Source organism: Suncus etruscus, chromosome 14 (assembly GCF_024139225.1).
Source record: "Suncus etruscus isolate mSunEtr1 chromosome 14, mSunEtr1.pri.cur, whole genome shotgun sequence".
Taxonomy (NCBI): Eukaryota; Metazoa; Chordata; class Mammalia; order Eulipotyphla; family Soricidae; genus Suncus; species Suncus etruscus.
The window spans coordinates 83,098,535-83,117,294 of record NC_064861.1 but is presented as its reverse complement, the minus strand read 5'-3'; the positions used below and the strand labels follow the sequence as shown (position 1 = coordinate 83,117,294).

Below are 18,760 nucleotides of genomic sequence, written 5' to 3'. Positions count from 1 at the left end.
TGCTGGGTGGTGACCAGGCACTGTGGGCTGGCAGGAGAAATTGAGGGAATAAGAACTCAGTGGACAGTTTGGGTTTCCAGTGAGGCACTGGTACTACCGCTCCGGCAGTACCTGGCTCGGGTTCTGGGGTCTCCATCCAGCGCATACCCCGACCACAGGTCAGGATGTAATATCAGGATACTACCTTCTGAACAGAGCCATACAGCTGCTGAGAAAATGGGCAGCCCTGTAGGGCCATGTCCTGAGCACCAGCATTGGGCTGAGAGCAGCTGTGTTTGCAGGGTAGAAGAAGGGGACAACTCACAGGCCAACCCAGCAGTCCCAACTGGCCTGTGAGACCAGAATAAAACTCGGAACTGATCTAATAACTGGAAGGCACAGTGTGTGTGCACGTGTGTGCCCCTGACCCAGCTGTACCATCCGTCCAGGCCTCGTGGATGGATGCCTTCTGGCGGAACTTCTCAGCCAGGTGGTCGAGACGCTCCAGTCTTCGGATCTCGTTGAGCAGCCATTCCTCGTAGCCCTTCTCAGCCTGCTCCAAGTGCTGCCAGCCGTTGTTGATGTCCTGCAGGGAGGAGGGGTGGGTGGTTACCCAGCAGTGGGCATCGAGCAGTGGGCAGGCCTGGGTGTGAATGTGGGTGGGCAGCTCACCGAGACCATCCTGCCCTCGGAGGGCATGAAAGCGGGCCGGTTGCTGAGGCGCAGCTTGGTCTGCAGCGTGTTGAAGTTGATCTCCAGCTGGCACTTCTCCTGCACTTTGGGCGGCTTGTGCACGCGCCGGTAGTCGCGGAAGTCCTCCAGCTTCTGCTGCATCTCCTGGATGGTCTTCTGGGGCACTCGGTCCTCCAGCCAGGGAATGGTGCGGCGGATCCACTCCAGGAGCTGTGGGAAGCGGCGGGGCCTCTGTCAGGGTCTCAGGGCACTGCCTCAAACGTCCCAAGCTATGAACCCAGCAGGCTCCTCTTCATGTCAGGCGCCACCCACCCCTCTAGGACAGTCGAAGAACCCCGACACTTCCATACTATCTAGGCCAAGCACAATACGATGCAGGGCTTTGAGTCTCAGGGGCAGTGAACCTCTCAGGCCCAGCTCAGTGTGGGGTAGTGTCACCAAGGAGTCTGGGATGCAAACAGCCCTGAAGTGAAACTAAGAAGGGCAAAGAGCCTCAGTGTCTCAGGGAGGGAGGATTCACACAGCCACAGAGGGCTGAGATGGAACCCTCCGGCCCTTTCTTGGGGTCAGAGGTGATGAAGGGCTTTGCTTTCTGAACCCCTGAAATTCGAAAAACACAAAGATGACCTCACATCTGGCAAGTGGATCCAGGCCCAGCTACAGCTTTGAAGCTCCCCATGTTTGGGGTGGGGCGCCTTTCTGGGACTCGGATGTCCCACCTGAGCCTGCCCTGTTCCTCTTGTACTGGCTAGCTCTGATAGGCCCTTGCGGTCCCCACTGTCCTTGCTGTGTAGAGATCCCTGACCTTTGGCCCAGGGCAGAAGGGGAAGGGCTGGGGCCATACTCACATCACTGGCCAAACGCTCGTAGTCCTCCATGAGGTGCTCATTCTCCTGGTTGACAGCCAGGACCTTGCAGATGCGGTTGGCAGCTGTCTCCGCCTGGCACAAGGAGGCACACAGGCTCAACAGGGTTGCCCGGGGCAGGCAACCCTCCCTCCCCAGGACTCGGCCTTGCCCCGTCTGCCCGCAGCTCCACCAGAAAGGGAAAGACAGGCCAGCGAGGCCACAGCAAGAGGGTCCCCAGAGCGACAGATCCCAGAGTCCTCGCCAACCGCTGCAGCCTAAACTCACTCAGCCCAGACCTGGACAGGGAGGATGGACCCAGAAGGTAAGGAAGAGGGTCAGGGAGGCTTGATGGGGGGGTCATCCACCTGCCCAAGCCCTGGAGGGTCTCCCTAGGTTGGGAGGGAAGCTGAGAGCTGGAGCCACAGAGGTGCTAGAGCGCCCAAGCATGCCAAGACCCCTTCAAAACGCTCCACTTTGGAGGCAGGTGCTGGCTGGGCAGAGAGTGCCCAGATGTGGGCAAGGAGGGACGCATGGCCCACTGGGGAGCAGAGAGAGCTCCAGGACTTGTGTCCCGCCTCGTCTGGGGCGACGGCACGCAGAGGGGCCACGCGGGGGAGGCCAGGTACCTTTCAGGAAGCACAGAAAGGGTCCCAGAGGAGGAGTTGAAACAGCAACAGAACAGGAACAGAAAGAGTGAGGAGGGTCTACAGCGTGGCGGGGAAGGAAAACAGAGTGGCTTGGGGATGGCCCAGACCCTGACGGCACACACGGTTGCATGCTGCCCGTGTCTGGGGGACACACTCACTCACGCACCCCTGCCCGTGCTGCAGGGCACGCACTGCAGGGGGGGGGGGAGGGGGAAGGGAGAGTCTCAGCCATGGAGTCCCCAGCCCCCAACAAGCGGAAAGAGGAGGTTTGAGGGGGGCCCTCTGCCAGGGAACCCCAGGAAGTGCAGGAAGCAGAGCCATGGTGGCTGCAAGAAGGAGAGTAAGCCGCCAAGGCCAGTCCCAGCTCTGAACCCAGAGACATCGGTGTCTAAAGGACACCCCAAGCTCAGACCCGCTCTGCGTGACTGCCAGAGGATGACGGTTGACTGCCAGAGTTCTCAGGCTCACTGCTGAACTCTAACCCCTCAGTTTAGGGACTGGTGGGGCTGCTGAATGAGAGACTGAGCTAAGGAATGGGAAGAAACCGACTTCCAGGAGAAGACGGGTACACCAGGCTCGGTCTGGAGGGGCTCCCGAGTTTATGACCCCAACCACCCCAGAAACTTCTTTAAGAAATTTTGCCAGGCAGGGTCTAGGGCGGGTTGGGTATTTACTTGCCTGGCATGGGCTGACCATGGATCAAACCAAGGCAAACCTATATGATCCCTGAGCACAGAGCTAGGAGTAAGCCCTGAGCAGCAGAAGGTGTGATTCAAAAACAAACAAAAGAAGTGCAGAAGCCTGGGGTGAAGAGGGGCAAGCTGGCACGAAAGCTGCATGGTGGGGGCCCCCAGAGGCCCCCGGGGCAGAGGCAGCTCCCAGAAGCAAGACCTGCACCCCAGCACCAGCCCCCAAACCCTGACCCTCGTGTTTTTGCAGCTTCTGTCCCCACAAAACCCTCACAGCGCAGGGCCCAGGGCGAGGAGGGTGGTTTGGGCAGAGAAGGCAGAGGGAGAATCAAGGCAGCCATGCTGCTGAGGCCCGCGACGGCAAGGTCTCTGGCCCCAAGAGCTCCCCAACAAAAAGCTGCAAACAGACATCCCAGCAGGGCAGGGAGAGGCATGATGTTGTGGCCCCCTCAGGCGTATGCCCTGCTCTGAGCTACTGGAGTCGTCCCTCCTGTGAGACCAGCACAAAGCCCCCTTCCACAGACAGACACCCCAAAAGGTAAGGCCCTTCCCCAGGGCTGCACAGAGAGGAGCAAAGTAGAGGGCACAGTGGGGCGGCTGGGGAGGGATCCTCATGTGGACAGGAGTCAACCCAGACTTGGTGCTCCTTATTGCCGGCACATGGACGCTTGAAGACCCAGCAGAGTGTCCAGCAGGGTCCACCGTCCTCCCAAGAATACACAGCTCTTTGCTGCCCGTGCCCCTCAGGGATACACAGCCAAGTCTCAGGCGAGCTGAGTGCTACCCAGACCAGACACAAGGGGCCAGAGAAGGAAACAGCCATGCCGGCCACTCTCCTCAGAGGCACACGAGCGCCATGTTGGAAGAGGTCCACGATCCTAACCTACTGGGTCACCGAGGCTGCCAGGAGCCCTGTGAGGGGTGGGCAAGGCAGGTCACACTCCTATCCTCCCCTTGTCACACACCAGCACCAGGCGCAGGATGAAGGGCGACAGTCCACAGCTGCGGCAGCGTGAGTGTCCCACCCCCGCTCACCTTCTGAGCCCCCGAGAAAGCGTGGTAGAAGCAGGACACGTAAGTCATGATGGCCTTCTCATCCGGCCTCAGAGTGCCCACAATATCTGCGCGAAGAGAGAGAGAGAAAGAGAGAGGCAGCGAGCGAGGAAGAAGCAGGCGGGCAACTGAGCACATGCGGGAGGGAGAGCGCCCGCTCTGGGTGGAAGCCACAGCCCAACTCTGACTCCAACTCCGACTCCATGGCGGGACCATCCTTGCCCAGGTTGGCCATGCTGACAAATGTTCCTGAGCACAGAGCAAAGACAGTGGCCTACATGACCCCCTGCCAGCTAGGGGTTCTGCTCTGCTGGGGCCTCCAATAAAACCCAAACCCAGCAGCAGATCCAGAGGTCTGCTGCCCACCCCAGGCCCTGCTGTCATCTGCTCTAACCTAAGCCTTCCCCTCTCTCTGGCCACTTCACCAGCTCATTTCTGCTTCACTGTCTTGCCCCACTGCCGGCTCTTCGACTCCTGTGCCCAGGCTTTCTCTGAGAGAGGAAGTGAAAAAGCGCTAGGGCAGGGAGTTTGTGGGGGTGAAAGGTTGGGGTCTCTCCTAGCAGTATCAGAGACTATTTGCGGTGATAGAACCTGTGTTAGGTGTACAGGGCAAGTACCTTTTTTTTTTTTTTTGGTAAGCACCTTTTTTAAATTGAAGAGGTTTTCCTTTTGATTTCTGGCCTCTCCCAGAGGTACTCAGGTTTCCTCCTGGCTCTACACTCAGGAATTATTCTTGGTGGGCTTAGGGCCCCATCTGGGATACCAAGACTTGAACCCAGGTTTGCTACATGCAAGACAAGTGCCCTACCCGCTGTGCTATTGCTCGACCCTTGTCCTATCTCTCAGAAAGCCCCTCATGTCCAGAGCAGGTCCATCCCTCTCTCCTGCCTCCTGTTCCTTCCCTGAAATGGCTCTACTAGGAATGTGCCCTAAAAAATGTGGGGTTCCTGCCTGCCTCAGTCACTCCTATATTCTCAGTGCTTGGCTCAGAGAAAACCCACAGCAGGAATGAGTGAGTGGGCTGTGGTGCCTGGAGTCGGGGAGTTGAGGAGGGGTGGCTTCCGGTCCAAGCTGGGCCACAGCCATCTGCAAGAGAAATGAGGTGAGCAGATGAGAGGCGGTGACGGCGGTGGGCAGCAGCAGTGCGGCAGGCCTGTTGGCCCTGCCTGGTACCTTCTGCGCTCCCGAAAAGGCATGGTAGAAGCTGGACACATAGGTCATTATGGCCTTCTCGTCGGGCCTCGCCGTGTTCACGATGTCTGCAAGCGAAGGACAAGGTTAAACCGCCCCAAGGTCCCGGCTGGCTGGCTGGCTGGCTGGCTGGCTGGCTGGGGTGTGAGCAGAAGCCTGACACTGTAGGGGTCCAGCCTCTCCCCCACTCCCTCCCCCCATGTCCCAGAGTGTCCAGCAAGGCCAAGGTTGTGGGAACTGAACAGCGAGTCCGTTTCCTCTCTGAGAATGGCCTCAAGGGGCTGGGGATGGGAACCCCCAAGGCCAGTGGAGGCCAGAGCCTGGGCCCTGGCCAGGGAACAAAGCAAAGCCGGAAACGGAAAGAAACAAACACTGCCTGTTGGTGGGTTCCAGCTGCAGTGGCCGTGTGGAGAGCATCAGTCTTGCTCCGCTCACCCTTCTCCTCTCAGGAGAGAGGGGCGCAGTCCCTGAGGGCTGGCACAGCACTCCCGTTCCACAGCATGCCCAGCTCCCCAGGCGATACCAATGTCCCCATTTCCCTCAGATTCACGCTGTCATTGTCACTGGCTCTGCCGGCTGCCCGGAAGTTCCCACAGGCCACGCCTGCAGAACAATGTTGAGCAGACTAAAAGGGAGGTGCTTACCCTCTGCATCCAGCATCTTGGGGATGTCCAGGTACTTCTCAGCCACTTCAAAGGCATTGTTCAGGTTGGTCACGGGGTCATCCTAGGGCCCAGGGGAGGAAGAGGCCTGTCAGGGCCGGATGCAGGGGCAGTGGCACAGCCTGGCAGGGTCAGGCTCCACTGGGCATGCCTCCTCAGCCCCCAACTCCTGTGCCAAGTCTGAACCAGCAGCTTCAGGGGCTGAGCACGGGACTTTCTTGGGGGAATGCAGGGGTACCCCCACCTCAGAGCTGTGGCAGGGTGGAGGGAGCAGCCTCCTGGCCTAGCTGGCCTGCATGGAGCCCTGACATCCGGACTCCACCCTCATGCCTGTTCCTTTCCTCCTGGGCCTGGAAAGGGCTGAAGTTGGCTCAGGACCTCACCTTACCCCCATGTGCCACCCTTGGCACATGGGATACAGCTCACAGGGAATGAGGGGTGATGCTCTGGGAGGTTAATTACTGATGGGAGGCTGGGAGGCATGGTGAGGCAGACCCTAAAGCCAGCAAGTGACTGCAATAACTTTGTTTTGTTTTTTGTTTTTTTTTGGGGGGGGGTCACACCTGGCGGTGCTCAGGGGTTACTCCTGGCTGTCTGCTCAGAAATAGCTCCTGGCAGGCACGGGGGACCATATGGGACACCGGGATTCGAACCAACCACCTTTGGTCCTGGATCGGCTGCTTGCAAGGCAAACGCCGCTGTGCTATCTCTCCGGGCCCAATAACTTTGAAGATAGGAGGGAACAGTCCTGAAGAGGGCAGGGTAGTGGAGCTAGAATTCTACTCTGGGCACAGGTGCCCTGTCACGATGGCTTACCTTCCTCAGTTTGTCGTACTCGATCAGCTCAGGCCGATGCCGATGGATTAGGGCGTTGAAGGCGAGACCGTCCTTCCAGCTAGCAGGGAAAAGCCAAAGTGAGGGGATGGCGGGGGACAGGGCGGGGAAGGGGAGCATAGTGGCAACAGGCGCAAATGCTGAGGCCAGCCAACACCTGCCTTCCTGACTGTGTCCACCTTCAAGAGTAAGAAGACAGGGCAAACTTCCTCCTCTGCACTGTTGGAAGAATTTTTCCCCTTTGGTTTTGGAGCCACACCTAGTGATGCTCAGGGTTTGCTCCTGGCTCTGCACTCCGGAATCACTCCTGGTAGTACTCAGGGGGACCATGAGATGCTGGCAGCATGCCAGGCAAACACCCCACCTACCGGACTGTCACTCAGTCCCCTTTGGGTGAGTTCTTAAATGAGGAGATACAGAAATTCTGAGACTAGCATATGGGACATGGGACCCCAGGGACCAGGACAATATGACCTGGAGGCTGGTCAGAATGACAGGAGCTGGAAGGAGCTGCCCCATGTGACACTGGCAACCTAGACCAGCTGAAAGTCAGGAGACTTGGCATAGCAGTGGGCATGAGGTGAGGAGAAAGTGACAATGGGAGGCAAGTAAGAACCACCACACTATCCTTCCCAGGAAGCCATGACAGTGGTAACTTGTGCATCAGTTTATTGTCAGAAAAGGCCACAATGGTCGGGGACACCGCCCGGTGGGTTCCACTGCTGGGACCAAGCGAAGAAGGAAGAAAAGATGGGCCAGAGGGATAGTACAGTGGGGAAAGCGTTTGCCTTGCACGCAGCCCACACAGGTTTGATCCCCAGCATCCTATATGGTCCCCTCACTACTTCCTGAACACTGAGCCGGGAGTAAACCCTGAGCACTACTGGGTGGACACAGTGAGGACTCTGCATCCCAGGACTTTGATCTTCACTCATGTGCCCCCAGACCCACTGCTTGATGGGACACCAAGGCTCTGTGAGTTGAGGCCCAACCACACCTCAAGACTTTACTCAGCCTGTGCTCCAAGGGAAGCCCCACCCCAATCTCCAACCGGCAACTCAGAGAGGCCCAGCCAATGGCAAAGCTGCACAGCCACTCTGAGCTGCATCCCTGAGGGAAGAAGAAGGTTCTGCAAGGAGGCAGGACAGCCCAGCCCTCGTGCCAGCCCAGGACGCACCTGATGTGGAAGTTCTGCACGTTGACATTCTTGTACGGGGCCGTCTTCCTCTGGCACCACAGGAGAAGGCCTTCCTTGGCAGAGGTCTCTGCGGAGAGACACACATCAGCACTGCCCGGCACTGTCCTGTCACCCAGGACTCAAGAATTGGGGGAAAAGCACAGCCCCTGCCCACACAAGCTCCCAGCTCTGGCCTGCACACCCAGCCTGAGACATCGCCTGCCCGGGACCCATGGAAAGAGGCTGCGAGCAAACATGGCTAGAGTTCTGACCCACGAGGTGGCCATAACTGGAGTATGGCTCAGGGAGCCTCTCCCGGACAAAGCACCTGTTCTGGGTATGGGCATTCACTGCGCCCACAGGTCTCCCCAGTGTGGCATCTATACCCGGGGGCAGCACAGGAAAGATCCAGGAAGGCCCACCCGCCCCATGGGTGGCACTGGCTTCCCCAGAAGCCTGAGCAGCTGCAAGAGCAGAAACCAGCATGTCCTGCCACTACCTGGCCTGCCAGGGGCCCCTGGTTTGCCTCCAGGTCCACAGAAGCCATGATCTGCGGGTACACATGTCCTGGCCCGTCCAGTTTTCCCTGGCCCCGAACAGGTGGTCCCTTGCCCTCACCTTCCACCGAGATGTCCTGGATGGCAAACCGAAGGATGATGGTCCAGATCATCCCCAGTGTCATCTTGGCGTTGCCGTCCACGATTTCTGCAGGTATGGTGGGCACAGAGGGGGGCAGGGGTGAGGCCCAGCACCAGGTCCTTCACTTGAGCAGCCTCAAGCCCCACGGAAATACCCAGAATAATCAGGGTCACGCACCCAACAGCCCACACAGGCCTGAACCCAGTCCCTGGCTACCCGACCCTTCCACAAGAACCCTTCCTGGATGGATGCACACATATGCGCCCAGCTGAATCTGTGAGTATTGGGCGAGATCAGTGACTTGTTCACTGTCTGCTTCACAACCCCTCCAGTCCTGAGAAAGCTGAGGACACAGCACACGGGGCTCCCAGCCCTGTTAAGTGAGGGACCTCAGGGGCTTCTCTGGTTGACTTTCAGCATACAAGAACCAAAGCCACCTGCTTCCAGGAAGGAAGGACAGAATCTCTGTTCTGCCCCTTCTTGAAACAGATGCAGTGTGCCCCACAGAGCCAGGCGCCCCAAAAGGGAATCCCACTCCACCCCTGCATGCCCAATGTAAGATAAACCCCCCCCCCAACACTAGCAGCTTCTAGGGCCTGAGGAGGGCAGCAGGGAGCTGGACGGTGGTGCCGGGCACAGGCTGCCCAACCAGGGACCAGGAGCGAGAAGTCTCGTGCAGGAGGGGAGAGTAGTTTCAGGCAGTTTTCCTATGGGCACCACTTGTCCTGGGCCCTAGACTACAAACTCTGCACCCGTACGAGACAACTTGGCAGTGAGCTGGACAGAGAACAGTCAGGAAGATTCCAGACATGGACAGGGACGCTCAAGGTCTGCCTGAGTCTGGTTGTTTGATTTTAATAACAACAGCAAGACACAGCAAGGGGCCGAAGTGAAAGTCCAGCGGGGAGGGTGTGTTAGCTTGCACACAGCTAACCCAGGTTCAATCACTGGTATCTGGTGTCCTATGTGATCTCCTGAGTACTGCCAGGAATGATCCCTGAATGCAGAGCCAGGAGTAATCCCACTGGGTATGGCCAAAGAAAAACAAAAACTAGAGCAAACCAAAAAAGCTCATCAAAATACCAACCCGCTCAACTGTGGCCATGACGCTCAGTGCTCCTCCCCCAAAGGTCCCGGCCAGGGCCTTGGGACTCCGCACCCACATTCTAACCCAACAGCTGGCCCTGGCCTGCGGTTCACGGCTATTACTTGTTCTGTTTTCCCAAAGCCCAACAGGGTAAGGGCTGCTTCCCAGACAGAGCCTAACACAGATGGACAAACAGGATGCCTGGGAGCCTGTGCTGACCCTGTCTGAGGCACCCTGAGCTTTACCCGAAGGAGACAGGTAGGCAACATGCAGGCCAGAGTCAGTCAGAAGCCCACCTGAGCATCTGATCTAACCCAAAGACTCGCACCCCACCTGGGCCCTCTCTTTGCTTCACCCCTCCCTTGGTTCAACCCCACACCTGGGGGGGATTCAGGGTCAGACTCTCCACAATGAGGGGCTTTGTGGATAATCCTGTGTCCTTACAACAGAACCACAGCTCACCACCACCTGTGTAGTAATTTCAGGGTCACTGCCACACAGGCCCTGGATTAGCACCCCGAAGCAGCAGGGCCCGAGCCCGGCCTAGCTCACCTTCTGCGCCGATGGACACGAGCTTAACGCCTTTGCTGGCGATGAAGTCCAGGGCCTTGTTCACGTTGTTAATCTTGTGTACCCGCATCTTGCCCCGCTCCGGCTTTGGCAGCCGCTCCCCTGCGAGACAGGAGGAGTGAGTAGAGCCTGAGTGAGGGACTCCCCTGGCTCCCCAGAGCCTCCCCACCCACCCAGCTGCAGGCACTCACCTGAGATCACCTCCAGGAGCAGCATGAGCTTCAGCCCATCGCGGAAGTCCTCGTCGATGTTCTCGATCTGTGTGCCCGCCTTCCGCAGGTGGGAGTTGCACCAGGCGGTGAAGGTCTGTGGAGCAAAGCAGAGGCCACAGAAGGGTCAGGGCACCATCGTCAATGATAGTGACCACCCATGGACCACCCTTGATAGCCCAGCACATCTGCTCTTTGCTGCTTTTCAAGAAACCAGCAGTTCATCTCACCCACGGGAAAGAAGCAGGACCTGGCAGGGGAACCCAGGCCTATGAAGCTTGGAGCAAGTATCCCCCTGCACCCCACAGCACCTGAGGGAGCCCAGAGTTTACATAAGGCCCAGGGGACACAGCTGGCCTGCCCTGAGCCCCAGCCCCGCTCCTGGGGCTCTACCCTCACCTCAGGTCCCGGCCCCCTCATTCAGCAGAATGGCCAGTGCCAGAAAAGGCGCATGATATGAGAGTAGGCAATGGCCACCTGCAAACTCAAGGCCCCTCCACCCTGCTCTGGAATATGTCCCATGCTGTGGATCCAAGTCTGCCGCAACCCACCCATTTGACATCCCTACCAGGCTGCAGAAGTGTCTGGGCGCAGAAAGGGGAGAGTCCAGAAACATGAAGCCCAAACACAACACCCAGGTGGGGTTTGGGTGCCCAAGCTGCTGGCTGCGTCAGCACCAGGGACCCGAATCTCATTAAAGGGGACGTGCCTGGACACCTCTCAGACATACCCGCGTAGCACCCTGCAATAAGGTCTGGGAATCAGCCCACACGGCTCCCCTCAAAATATCCTCTTGCTTTGAAGGGGGCAGTGTGGAAATGGGCAGACAGCCAGGAAGGGGCATGAGTTGCCGCCGCCTCCTTGTGGGGGGCCACGGGCTTCCAAGGGCCTTGGCCAAGCACCAAGTGTTGTGACAACTGTCGCCATCCTGCTCATTCAGAGACTCAACACAGACGTCTAGGAGACAAAGGGGCCCCCTCATTAGCACACTGCACCGCCGCATGGGCTGGGGTCTCCCTCCAAGCTGGGACTGGGGCATCTGGAGGCGGGCCAGGTCACCCCCACCCGCCTCTGCCAGAGCCAAGGAACCCCAGCTGAGACACGTGCAGACACAAACATAGACGCAAACACAAACACAGACACAGACACACACAAATACAGATACAAACGTAGACGCACGCATCAAATGTATACACGGGTACAAAAGGATACACACAGCCACACAAACACAAACAAACACACACAGATGTAGACACAGACACAGGTTGAGAAGTATATACCAGTACATATGCCCTCACTCATCTCAGAGACTAGAGTTCTGGCCTGGGGTGCCAGAAACCATCTCTGATCCTGTTTCTGCTATGGCTGAGACAAGAGGCCCATGGGGCCACCCTGCGCTAGCCAGAGCTGAGACAGTACAACCAGAAGGCATGATGGGAGAAGGCGGAGCAGTGGCGCAGTGGTAGGGCATTTGCCTTGCACGTGGCTGACCTAGGACGAACTGTGGTTTGATCCCCCAGAGTCCCATATGGTCCCCCAAGCCAGAAATGATTTCTAAGCGCATAGCCAGGAGTAACCCCCGAGCATCACTGGGTGTGCCCTCCCAACAAAGAAGGCATGATGAGGGGCTCACAGTCTCAGGGGGTGTGACTGTCTGCTCATTTGACACCCAGCCATTGCACCACACTCCAGGCTCTGCTGCCCTGTGCTCGTACCACCCCCCGGGCTGCATCGAAGGGGATGGCACCTCTTCAGGCAGCAGAAGCTTTGTGGCTTTTCCTACTTGGTTACAAAAAAAATACCAGTGACAGCCGTCTTCTTCAGCTGAGACAGGAGTGTGGGAAGGAGGCCACTTCCCCACAGCCCACACCCCCAGGCAGGGCCTCTTAAGCCCAAAGCAACTGGTGGCATCTCCCCGGAGAGGTGTGTGGTTTAAGAGCTGTGACTGATGGAGGGGAGGCGTGTCACACCCGAGGGAGCCCCCAGGAAGAAGGGCTTTGCAACAGCCACTGAAGCTACTTACTGAGCCACATAGGGGCCCTTCGAGAGCTGCCCAGCCAGCCCTGCACTCAGGGCTCCCTCCCCTCCCTAAGAAAGGGGGTGATTGGGGGGCATGTATAGGGGACAGCTCCTGTGGGGATGCAAAATTCCCTATAGTCTTTCTGAAGAATCCAGGCCCAGTCCCTGCAGGAGGCCATGATGACTGGCCAGAAGTGGACACAGGGTACCATAGGGAGGCACTCAGCAGAAGGGGGCCACTGCTTAACAGCTAGGAGTCCCAGCCCTCTCTGGCGGAAGAAGGGGAATCCAGAGCTTTCATTGTCCAGGGTCAATTTGATGGACCAAGAGACAACACCAACACTGGGCCCTGGAAACTCTTACACGCGTTTTGATGGGTCTGTGGACCTAGCAAACCCCAGTTCTTAGGTACTCCCCGAATCCACAGGTTGACCGGCATGGGGTGGGGTGGGGTAGGGGGTGGCGCACACTAATCAATGGCTCACCCACCACACCATCCAGCCCACCTCTCTTGGGAGACCTATGGCCTCCCTCCATCCTTCAGGGGAGGAAACGAAGCAGGGGTAACAGAGCTCTTCTCCCAGTATGTGGTGGCCAACAGAAAACAAAGCTGGGGGGCCCTCCCCCACTGCCTATGGGACACAGTGGGTCCCCCCATCAGTCTCCTGGCTGCACATGCTCCAGGAAGCTGGCCAGGGCTGAGAGATGAGTTGGAGCACAGACACCCTAAAAAGTCTCTTCTCTGGAAACTGAAACAGCTCGGGAGATGGAAGGAGAGAGGAGACAGGTTTGTGGGGGTGTTGGGACCCACGGGCACTGCTCTCTGAAGGGGCCCCAAAGCTGATTCTGCTTTGTCACTCTGGGAGGAGGGCCGCCCTCACCCGCCAGCCATAAAGCCCTTCCTGTGTCACAGGGGCCCCTCCCGGCCCGGATGTGCGGTGGCTGGGTGAGTGAATGATGGATATTGTTCGGGGGTGACCTCAGCAGCCAGGAATGTGGCGCAGTGGGCTTTAACGGGCCATTCATGCCGGCGGCCCACCCCAACCCCCGCCAGGAGGTGAGCAGTCGCAGTGGCAGCCCCTGAAGGACCCGCAGCCAGGAGACCTGCAGGCACCCACATGTGGCCAGCAGCTTGCGGGGTGGGACACTCGGCCTAGACTTGGCCTGCAGGGGGGGCTCGCCCATCACCTCGGGGCCTGGGGGAGCTGGAGGCCCTCTAAGACAGCCAGAACAGGCTGAGCTGAGCTATAGCATGGCAGGGAAGGCAGGGCATTTGCCTTGCAGTCAGCCAACCCAGGTTTGATCCCCGGCATCCTATAGGTCCCCAAGCCTGCCAGGAGCCATTTCTGAGCATAGAGCCAGAAATAATCAAAATGCTATCAAAACACTGAGTGTGCCCCAAAACAAAAACAACAAACAGCCAGCAAGAACTGAGGGGCATCCTGCCAAGTCGGTGTAAGCCCGGCAAGTGGGAGGTGGGTGGGAGTACATGCACAAATGGCCACACCACATGGCCTCCATGGATGCCCACTTGGTAAAATTTGGAGGACACTTGTTTGCCCTCTGCCTCCTCCCCACCTTTTGCCCTGCCCGAATGCCCACCCTCTGGGTGGGAGGTCACAAGCCGCCTGGCCCTGCTCGGAGCTGGGTGGAACCAGTCCCAGAGACTCCCCCAGGGGGCTCCAGGGACCCTTGGCAGTACCGTGCTGGGTCTGCTGCTCCACAGGGGCACCAGCTGCGTGGATGGGGAGGGCGTTGTGGCAGCAGGCGCTCGGGGGCCTCTGATACTGCCCATGCTATGACTCCGCAGGTCCCCGGCTAGGTGTCGGGGCCCGAAGAGGAGAGTGACTGCTATTTATTCCTCGGCAGGGACCTGTCCTATGGCCCATCTGCTGGGCAGCTTCTCAGGGCTTGAAAGCAGAGAGCTCTCCCTGGCCCATGGGCCTCGAGTGACTATAAAGGCGCTTTCAGGGCCCAGAGGCAAAACCTTCTGGAATCGGGGTCACCAAGGGCCCCCGGTGGAAAGGTGATGACCTCCCTGGCAGCATCTGCACGGATCTGTCCTTTGTCTGTGAGGCCTCTGGACCGGAGCCTAGACTTTGTCTGGGGGCCACATTCGATACTTTGCAGGATCTACTCCAGGTCCAGTGCTCGGGGGACCCAGCAGAGCTAGGGATCAAGCATGCAGAGCCTGTGCTCAGCTCTCCCAGCCCTCAGTCAGTGTTATAGGCCAGCAACCTAGAAGACTCAATGCTCTTCATCAAATTGTTAAGTTTTTTGTTTTTTTTTTTTTTTGTTTTTTTTTTTTTTTTTTTGTGGTTTTTTTGGGTCACACCCGGCAGTGCTCAGGGGTTACTCCTGGCTCCATGCTCAGAAATTGCTCCTGGCAGGCACAGGGGACCATATGGGACGCTGGGATTCGAACCGATGACCTCTTGCATGAAAGGCAAACGCTTTACCTCCATGCTATCTCTCCAGCCCCAAATTGTTAAGTTTTAAAAACAGTAATAACATGGGGCTAGAGTGAGTGATAACACAGTAGGCAAGGGCATATGCCTTTTATTGGTGGACCTGGGTTCAATTCCCTGGAATCCCATATGACAACCCCCCAAGCACTGCCAAGAAACAATTCCTCAATGCAGAACCAAGAGTACCCCCTGAGTAAGCATCACAGGGTGTGGCCCTCCTATTTTAAAAACAAAAACAAAAACAAAATAACCAGCGTCAACCATCCCCCAGGGAATGCAGTGAGAGGGAGAAGAAAGCTCACAGGTGCTGATCAACCCAGTTCCAACAAAGATCAGGCATCCAGGACCCTTCATCCGGGCAGGCCATGTGTGTGTTGTCCCCTCCATGACCTAATTTAAAAGCAATTACAGGGAAGTGTGGAATGTTTCTTATGCCCTGGCCTGGCCTGGCCTGGCCTTATTCGGCGTTTTACTCGGCCTATGTGAAAAAAAAAAAAAAAAGGCTCCAATTTCCCCCATAGGGGCCGGGGTATAAATCCCGAAGGGCCAAGCATGCCAACAGGCCTGCGTGTGTGTCCAGAAAGTTGCTTGTCTCCCAGGAACTAAGAGCACACCTCGGCCAATCAGAGCTGCCACTTGTGGCTGCACTGGGCACAGGGCAGGACTTTCTCTGGGAGAAACCCGCAAGAGGAACCTTCCAGGGACCTGGGCTGGCATCTGGGAGGCTCTGAGCCTGCCCACTCAGCCGGGTACATAATGCCCCAAATGGCGGCTCCTCCACTACACTGATCTGCACCAGAGAATTGTGGTTTTTGCCCCTCGAGTGTGTTTCCCTCATAGGGTTCGAGATGGCTTTTGAGTATTCACCAGAATGACTCGGAGCTCCTGGCAGTCCTAAGCAAGCTGAGGCTCCCACCCACCTGGCCCACTTATTTCTCTTGGCAGGAAGAAGAAACCCTCCTTGCCTAGAGTCACAGAGACCCCAAGTCCAACAGCACAGAGCTGTGGTGGTAGGTGTTGGGGGGCTGAGTGAGGAGCAGACCACTGGGTCCCCAGCTCCAGAGTTCAACAATGTAGGCTCAAGCCACTAAGGGGCCAGCATGGGTGAGTCCTCTGTGTAATGAAGATGGCATCGAGACGTGGGTGAGAAAGTGACCCACTGTGCCCACCAGCTCTGTCAGCAGAGCTGAGGATCCCTAAGCTGTCCTGGAAACATGCCTCACACACACCACACACACACCCCAGCACTACCCCCTTTGCTGCCGCCGACCCTCTTTCCAAGTGGGAAATATAAGTGGGTGAATATTCTCATCAGGTCTGGTTCTTGTCTCCATGGCTCCTTCAAACCTGGTGACAAGTGCCTTGTGGATCTCCCACCTTAATTTTTTTTTTTAATGATTCTTATTTCTAGACACAAGCTTGGAAGTTATTTGTCATACAAATAATAAAGAACTACAGCAGAAGGCAGGATTCTCCTGGGCAGGTACCCTTGGTACTGTTCTGAAGCCCAGTGTGTGGGGCCATCAGGATTTCTCACCGACCTACAATTCATATACCGTAGAACTCATTTGTTTAGGGGCCAGAGTGAAAGCACAGTGGGTAGGTGTTTGTCTTGCACATGGCTGATTCAGGTTTGATTCCCAGCACCCCATAGGGTCTCCCTAATCCACCAGGAATGAACCCTGAGCACAGAGCCTGAATACTAAACACTGAATAATGCCAACATCCCCCCTCTTTTCCCACTTCTTTAAAGTAAAAAGGAGAGAGAGCTCAATGGGCTATTCTGCATGGAGGAGGCCTGAGATTGAACCCCAGCACCACAAAGCCGCCGCCGCCACCGGGAGTCACCCAAGCTAGAAGTGGAAAATAATCTTGAATACAGACAGTTGTGGCCTCTCCCCACAAAAAAAGATAAATCATTGAGTTTTAGTATATTGATAAGATTTTCAACCGTCATTCTAGATGTATTCCAGAAGATTTCCAGTATCACAAAACTGTTAGCATTATTAGCCCCTTCACAAGTGCTTTCTCCGAAGTCCCTGAGAACCACTGAAGTATTGTCTATCTCAGAATTGACCTATTCAGTTGTAGTTTGGGGGCCAAAGTGATCTCAGGGATCATTTCTGGCAGGGTTTGAGGACCAAATGTGCTAGCAGAGATCAGACCTGGGTTGGCAGTGCAAGGCAAGTGGCCACTCTACCTGCTGTACTATCAAGCTTGCCCTAAAATGACTGATTCTGAACATTTCACACAGATGAGGCATCCGTATATTCTGTAACCTGGATCCGGCCTTTCACTGCTGTTCCCCAGGTCCATCCACACTCAGCCTGGCAGTACTGCAGTCCTTTGGCCTGGATACAACACACATTTGGTGTGTCTGTTGGTCCTGAGCAAACGAGCATCTTGGCTACATTTGCTCTTCTGGACACTAGGTGCTCTTGTTCTGTGGGGTCTCTGCCTGACAGCGTGACTGCTGGAGCTTTTAAGCACTCGAACTACGAGACTGTTTTCCAAAGAGGCTGTACATTCTCACCAACGAAGTACTGGGGGGGGGGGGGTGTTCTAGTTTCTTTCTCGGCATTTGACCCAAGGTGTGAGGCAGCATGTGGTCAGCTCTGGTTTGCAGATCCCTGTGAACCCCTAAGGAGTGCAGCATCTCATATACTTCTCAAGCATACAGCTTCACCAGGGACATGTCTAGTCCCACCCTTTGCCCACTTTTCAACTTAGTGATTAGTCTTTTCATTGCAGTGCAGAGGTTCTTTAGATATTCTAGACACTCGGCCCTCAGGTACAATTTGCGAATATTCTCTCATTCTAACAGCTGTCTTTAAACTTTCTTAGAAGCAAAATAAAAAAAAGTTATTGGGGCTGGGGATGTGACTTCGGGGCTTTCATATGGAGGACCTAGGTTCAATCTCCAGCATCCCCCCCCCAAACACATATAAATACTTTTTCAAAGTTATTTATTTTCGGGGACCAGAGTGATAGTACAGTGAGCAAGGTGTCAGCCTTGCAGGTTCAATCCCCAGAACCCCCATATGGTCCCTCAAACATCATACCACCAGGAGTGATCCCTCAAGCATTGCCAGGTATAGGCCCCCCCAAAACAAAACAAAATAAAACAAAATAAAAATTACCTAATCTATGGTTCTAAGACCTGTATTGGTACTCTTCTAAGTTTCAGAATTCACTCTTACTCTAGCTCTTCCATGTAACTGGGGTGTGGGGTTGTACGTGGTGTGATGCAGGGACCCAACTCCACTCAGCCTGTGGACATCCAGCTTGTCTCAGCAATATCTACTAATGAAGATTCTTTCCTGCATTTTCCTGGCATCTGTCAAAAACCATGGGATTCAGCACTCTTAAAATGCCTGATCTCTGGGTTAGAGAGACAGCAAAGCAGGGAAGACATCAGCCTTGCACATAGTCAACCCAGGTTCAATCCCAGGCATCCCATATGGTCCCTGAAGTCCCACCAGAGTGATCCCTGAGCACCACTGGGTGTAATTCTTCAAAAGTCCCCCACCAAAAAAATACCTCAATCAATCAATAGATAAATGAAATCCCCAGCTCAGCAGGAAAGCTGACTGTCCTCCAGACTGGGTCCAGGATGCTCAGAGAAGCAGCCTAGGAGGGAGGCGCCCCCATCTGACCCTGTCCTATTCTCAGCCCAGCATTCTCCAGAATGGTCTCACACAACAGCCAGCCAGTGAACCAAGCCACAGTGCGGCAGACTGCACCCCTGGGAACCCAGGCTTGCCCCAGAGGCCGTCTGTGTGCCCCCCAACTCTGAGAGAGGGAAGACCCCAAGCCCCAGGGGGAAGAAAGCGGTGAGGTTGACCTCAAAACAGTTCCCTGGAAAGGAGAAAACTTCCACTCCACAAAGGCAGGGCTGAGATCAGGCCCCTGCCCCGCCTCCCATGGCCCCGGCTGGCACTCAGCTGAGAAATGATCGGGCATGGGAGGCCCCTCACCTGGGGAACAGAGCACCC

At 56.4% G+C, this 18,760-nt stretch overlaps 1 protein-coding gene across 5 annotated transcripts in view; it reads right to left on the bottom strand.

Annotated features, from left to right (window-relative positions):
• Positions 1-18,760, bottom strand: part of ACTN4 (actinin alpha 4) — a 60,153-nt gene that overhangs the window by 8,542 nt on the left and 32,851 nt on the right. For 3 of the 5 annotated variants that reach the window (XM_049786568.1, XM_049786572.1, XM_049786570.1), the window contains exons 2-11: positions 10,261-10,375; positions 10,052-10,171; positions 8,392-8,478; positions 7,774-7,861; positions 6,579-6,657; positions 5,745-5,826; positions 5,083-5,168; positions 1,521-1,613; positions 652-882; positions 418-565 (exon numbers count right to left, since the gene is read on the bottom strand). In XM_049786568.1, coding sequence (XP_049642525.1) covers positions 418-565; positions 652-882; positions 1,521-1,613; positions 5,083-5,168; positions 5,745-5,826; positions 6,579-6,657; positions 7,774-7,861; positions 8,392-8,478; positions 10,052-10,171; positions 10,261-10,375 — 1,129 coding nt within the window. Of the gene's footprint in view, positions 1-417; positions 566-651; positions 883-1,520; positions 1,614-3,891; positions 3,978-5,082; positions 5,169-5,744; positions 5,827-6,578; positions 6,658-7,773; positions 7,862-8,391; positions 8,479-10,051; positions 10,172-10,260; positions 10,376-18,760 lie in introns of all 5 variants that reach the window. The other 2 variants (XM_049786569.1, XM_049786571.1) reach the window with 1 other exon arrangement.